The following is a 6,040-nucleotide window of genomic DNA, read 5'->3' as shown; positions in this document are numbered from 1 at the left end:
AGTGTGAAATAGCACTGGCAAAAAGACTGACCCCATTTTTTTCTAGTGAAGTTACCCTTCAGCTGTCTCCTCCTCAGACACAGCCTTGCATTTGTACAAGTTACAAATTCCTTCCAATTTTGAAACACAAGAGTAGCCAAAGGCCCATTTCTTAGTAAGCAGTAAGACATGACATGTACGTTTGTGAAAATGTGCTGTTAGTTACTATCTCTTGATTAGCAAAAGTGGTGTCATAGTATAGTACACGTCATACATCAGTAACGGATAGGTCATATCTTATTGGAAACCAGAAAATTTATTGTCAAGGATGATATATTTCCACATCAAGAAAGAGAAGCAGATACCGTCTTAGGTAGTTCTGCTTGCGAATGCAAGACAACCTAGAACAAACCAACATTTATTGGATATCTCTCATGTAAAGGTTTATTTGGTTTATTAATTTGATCAAACATTTACTGTTACAAAGCTTTTAACAACATAACTGTTCAACTCCAGAGTACAAAAATAACTGTCTTACAAAAATTAAATTACTAAATTTTAGCACATTTATGTCTGGAATCAAATACACTTTTCATGCTCTGCTCTCATTTCTGCAGAAACAACTTTCACACCAAGGGGAGCAAGGACATATTTGAAATGTAAACTCTGTTCTCTTTTCTCAGCTGCTTTCTCCTGCTGTGCTGACTAGTCAGCAACGACAGGGAATGGGCTCACTCAGACATCACCTGTGCTTGGCACCCAGTTCTGTGGCACTGATGGTGGTAGACTTGTGGCATCACACTGTGAAGTGGGGACTGGCATGTCCCAAATTGCGAGGCTACAAGTTCACAGAACCTTTTCAGGAGGGACAGAACTGGAGTGCTGAGAATGTACTCAGCTGTGCGTTGGAGGGGACTGAGTGACTGAGGAGAACATCCATATCCCCCTGTGTCTGTACTGACTCCCCCTAATGCGAAAGCCTCTCTGCAGCATCAGGTCTGAGGGACTGCACTGCTGAGAAGCAGATCCTGCTCTAACGGGTAAAGCAATATCTCACCAGTAAATAAAATAAGCCTACCAAACCCTGCATGAGCATCCTTCCTCCTTCCCACCCCCTCCCATTAGAAGCAAACAAAATAAAATTACAGCCTACCCTGGGATTGCTGAAAAGTGAGTCATTCCAGACATGAGCATTAAACCCCCCTGACAAGTGAACAGTTTACAACAGACAAAGCATCCCTTTTGGGAACAGAGATGGATGCTTCTTGTGTGACTTGTACCTGGGCATGACCACCCAGATTCAGACATATTTTAATTTGTTTTTTAAAGAGGGACTAAAATAAACAACAGGCAGAGCCAGAGCTAGTAAACAGCAGTGCTGCCCATCTACTTCCTCATCAGTAGACGGATTTCTGTTTAGACTTTTTCCTCCTCTGTTTTATGAGGAATAAATTCTCATCGATATCAGGACCAGCATCTTTCTGTTTTTTCCTTTTCTTCTTCCTTTTAGCAGCTTCCAGAAACTCCTGGGAATACTCTGTCTTGCTGCCATGTGCCTGGAAAATGGACTTGTGATGTTTTTTGTGGCCCTTAGATGTCTGCTTTTCATACCCCCTAGGGAAGTCTTCCTCCATCTTGTGGCCCCTATCAACATCTCTTCTCTGTTTCTTTGCTCTGTGTTTGTCTGCCTGGGACTTCCTTGTCTTTCTGTGATGCTCATGATCTTTGTTATGTTTACCATGTTCTTTACAAGGCTTTTTCTTTTTCTTATGGCTGTATCCCCCATGTTTTTCTTCCTGCCATGGTATCTCTGACTGTAGTGGCAGAAGGCCGGCTTCTTGTAGTTCTGTAAAACAGATCATCTTATTTCAGAAAAGCTAAAACCTAGTGCCCGAGCCATCAGAACTTTCTCTGTGTATAGAGTCAGTACAGCCACCTGTTTTCTCTGACAAATTTTTTTCATGGTGTTTCTTTTTTCTGTCAACAGACAAGAATCTTAACAAATTACAGTCTAATCCCGCTAGATTATCACAACTTTAATATTAGTGGATTTTTAGAATTGAACCATTTGACAACACTCACACTCACTTAGTTACTTTGACACAATAAATTTCCATGACAGACAGGTGAATAAAGTCAAAATTCTTTTACTACCCCAGACTACATTTTCAAATTCCTATAGCTTTTCCCAAATCACAAAAATAATCCTGCAGTATTTCAGAAAGTAGCAAGCACAAAAGAAAATATTTAAAAGAACTGAAAACCAAACAGATCTCCCCAAACATGCCATACCTGCAATCTTCCTTTTTAATCTGTTTGCTCTCCTCTTGATATCGCATTCGTCATCATAGTAGTGGATGAATGGAGAAGTGGGGAACATGCTCCCATGCATCCGCTTTTCTAAGCACTCCTGCAAAACACATTTTAAATCACTGTAGATGTGGCTGAGTTTTATGGTAAAGGAAACGGGCTGGATTCTGCAGGTGTTGGTCTGTACCTATGGAGGATGTGGCAAACAATTCTTTAAACACTGATAATTTTAGAGTTCCAACAATCCTTCCTGCATACAAGACACATTCCATGAGACAAACCGTAGTCCTCTTGCAGCATGTGGAAGGATTCTCATGTCTTACCACAATTTATACAGACATATAGCAGTCTTAAAAGCAGGGGACTAAAAGGAGGCAAACATGAATTAAAAAGGAGGCAAATTAGGAAATGCATTGTTAGATCTCGGGAACAAGGCTATCCTGCCAATAGCTGGGCCAAGTTCCACCACCACCTGCTTTCACTGCTTCTTATTGCTCCCTCTGGTCTCACAGCACAACCACATTCCTTGTCTCTTTGAAAGCCAAACACCTCTAACTGCAGGAGAACTTTTTAAACTTATATCATTTCAGGGGAGAGTATGGGGGCATCCTTTTCATACAGCAAGAACTGCATGACTATGCTTGTTATCTGTCGTCCTTTGTAGTATCATGTCTCTTCTTCTTGGACACTGCTCAAATCTAATGAACTCTGGGTCTGGACATTCCCAAGAAACTTTCAGGAGCTTTCAGTCACCATGTCTCCACCATAAACTTTCCTTCCAGTGTTTACTACTTCTACCATACCATACCTCTAGCCCTCCCTTTCCCTGTGTGTCCTCCTGCGTCCTCCCCTTTCCTTTTCAGAGACACAATACATCAAAAATGCATTTCATGTATGTCATATTTCTCAGTTTCTATTTGCTCTTTGCTTGGCTGAAATTATATGAAGAATCATATTATTCTTTGTGGTGTCTGCAAAAAAGGTACCGTTAGATTAAGTGGCAATGTATCATCTCCACGTGCATGGAGAAGTGTGGACAAGCAAAGGCAGCTCAAAGCTGGAGCCCATGTCTGCAAGCTCCACTCCTACCAGGCTGTGAATTCAGGCTGAAAGGGACCTAGGAGAGGGTGTTCAAGTCCACCCATCACCTGATGCTGTTCTCAGTAGCTATCCATATGAGATATACATACCCTAGAAGACAGAAAATCTTTCACTGTAAACACTTTAACCACTCAGCTACAGTGGACACCCAGCATGTGCTGCAAAGAAACATCCTCTCTCACCTTTCCCAGTTCCTCCATTTACCTCTTCAGATTTAAGAGGAAAGGAAAGTAGTGAAATGACACTTGCAATACCTGTTTTATGTGAATTAAACGTAAGAGTGGCCTTTAGGAAGGGCACAAAGCTGTCTACCTTGAATAAAAGGAAGAAAATTATCCCTAAACATTGCCAAGGAGGTTACTGAAGATAACACAGATTAGCTTTACACAGGAGTATACAAAGATTTATTCTTCTTTCTGTGATATCTGTGAAATGCAGGGTTTGAGATGCTGCTTGGGCTGCAGAAATACAGCCTTTTCATTATTTTTTATGCTGTTAATTTGTTGACATTAGTGAATGAAATGCGTATACCACCAAAATCAGAACTCGTATTTTCCTTTGTTACTTCACTTCACTGAAAAATCAACTCAGCAGTGTCTGTGCGCTGCTATATCCTCCTCTTCCAAGTAAGCTGCCACTGCTGCCATACACTTTGTACTGCTAAATACTTTTGGCACAGTCTTCACCATTGGAGGTAATGTACAGAGGATGGAAAGGAGAGCCTGCTACCAACCTGCAGGAGAAAGTTATGTGTGATTGGCATATTAGGATGTGATTGCAAGGCACATCTGCAGGTACTGTATAGTTTTTTATCTCTGCTGCCTTAAAAACTTGCTGCAGCCTGAATAATGCCATAGGCTGTCGCTGATTCATTTACTTTCCCTCTTAACTTTACTGCATGAATTCAGACAGATTCTGAGCTCACTTTTCTTAGCCAGTGAGAGGTACAAATCTCAAATGCATTGCCTGTTCAGCTGGGTCACCATAAAGATGAACATACAGACCCACTAGTCCAATTTCTTCAGCCATTTGTGTAAAGAAGGTTTAGTGATTTGAAGGCAAATACTTGGTTACCATTACATAATGCAATGTGCACCATGGATGTTTTTCTGTGAGCATATTGAAAGATCTCGTGAGTGGTTCTGCCTTTCTGTGTTATTACCAACTTCTTCATTTTCATTCAGTCATCGCCGAGGCTACTTCTGCTCCTTGTATGCTAGTAAAAATACTACTTTACCTTCTTTAAACTTTGATAGCTGTAAAATGTTGACTGTGAGTCATTTTATGCCCTTACTCATTTTATACAGCTTCTACCTTTTCCATCAAAGTAATGACTATCATCTCTTCCCACATATTTACTAAGTAGTCTTATTTGTAACCATGTATTGCTGCTTTCCTCAAATGCCATTTTTTGAGAGCTTACTGAAATACTCCTTACCCATTGCCAGCAATCAGTCTCATTTTTTGTTCAAGCCTGGCAATTCAGTTGTTATCATATAAGCTCATTTTAGTGTATATACTACTAGTAATGGTTTTGTTCTGTTTTCGTTTAACAGGATTGGTTTCAGTCCTTCAAAGAGGTTTTATCCTTCAAAAAAGAGTTTTATCAATTCAAGTCTTGAATTCAACCTAGTTTGTGTGACTAGAGGTCTCACACGGTCCCCAAATATGTAGCCAGTCTTAAGGAAACACCTTGCACTTGAGGTTGAAGATCTGTATTCACATATCATAGCCAAGGTAATGCCTGTATTGCTTGCAGTGCTTACAGGTAATGTCACGCTGCTGACACATTTCTTACCTAGCTTGGATTGCAAGAGCTGCTTACTTCCTGGCTCTTCCAAGCCATCTCTGAGAACTGGAACACACCCATAATGTACGTGATGGCCTCATATCACTCAAAGAGGAAGTAACACTAATTTGCTGGAATATTTGTGTTTGCTGGACTTATTTCATAAAAATAACTAATTTTGGTTTCAGGTATTTGCAGGTACAGAGCTACACTTATCATGATAGGAGGCTAAGCAAAGGTGATAAACATTAGGAACCAATCCTATAAGATGCAGCACACCTCCATTTTTTACTGCTCATAATGTCCACCTCCACCACGTTTTGTACCTTACAGAAGACTGACATTAAGTTCAATTCAGCTACAAATTAAGGTCCCTCAAAAGCAGGCAAATGGAAAATTCCTAAAATGGAAATTCACATAGTTGGGTTGATTGTGGTGATTGTGGTACCTTACATGATGTAGAACATGGCAGCAAGGCACTACTATTTCACTTCATGAACCATGGAAAAAACAGGAAAAAATATAGCTCTGCTTTGTAACTGTCCATTTTCCAATGAATATTTTTTTCTCCCAACAGTCCAATTTTGACTTAGGTTTTAAAAAACAAATCAATAACCTGACATAGTAACTCTTTGTTTTCTCTATGTCTTTAAAATTAGATGTGTGAAATCACTGTACGATGGCCTCCACTGATTTCAACATTACAAACTCACAAATGTTTCATTAGAGCATCCCTTTGTATAGCATTAGCTTGACTCTTCCAGCTCCTTTCTCCAGACATGATCTATAGAAGAGTGATGAATTTCTGCTCCAGGGATGCACTCAACACTGAGGTAGAGGTTGCTGAGACTTACATATCCA

General features: G+C 40.2%; 1 protein-coding gene across 3 annotated transcripts in view; it reads right to left on the bottom strand.

Annotated features, from left to right (window-relative positions):
* Nucleotides 1-414: 414 nt before the first annotated feature.
* ZCCHC7 (zinc finger CCHC-type containing 7) overlaps nt 415-6,040 on the bottom strand; it is a 117,010-nt gene continuing 111,384 nt past the window's right edge. For all 3 annotated transcript variants that reach the window (XM_084305626.1, XM_084305628.1, XM_084305627.1), the window contains exons 8-10: nt 6,034-6,040; nt 2,272-2,389; nt 415-1,825 (exon numbers count right to left, since the gene is read on the bottom strand). The exon at nt 6,034-6,040 is cut by the window's right edge and continues 89 nt beyond it. In XM_084305626.1, coding sequence (XP_084161752.1) covers nt 1,377-1,825; nt 2,272-2,389; nt 6,034-6,040 — 574 coding nt within the window. In that variant the 3' untranslated portion in view covers nt 415-1,376. The remainder of the gene's footprint in view (nt 1,826-2,271; nt 2,390-6,033) is intronic.

This window comes from Netta rufina (genome assembly GCF_964035555.1).
Source record: "Netta rufina genome assembly, chromosome: Z".
Classification (NCBI taxonomy): domain Eukaryota; kingdom Metazoa; phylum Chordata; class Aves; order Anseriformes; family Anatidae; genus Netta; species Netta rufina.
The sequence above is the reverse complement of the archived record's forward strand: the minus strand, read 5'-3'. Positions and strand labels throughout refer to the sequence as shown.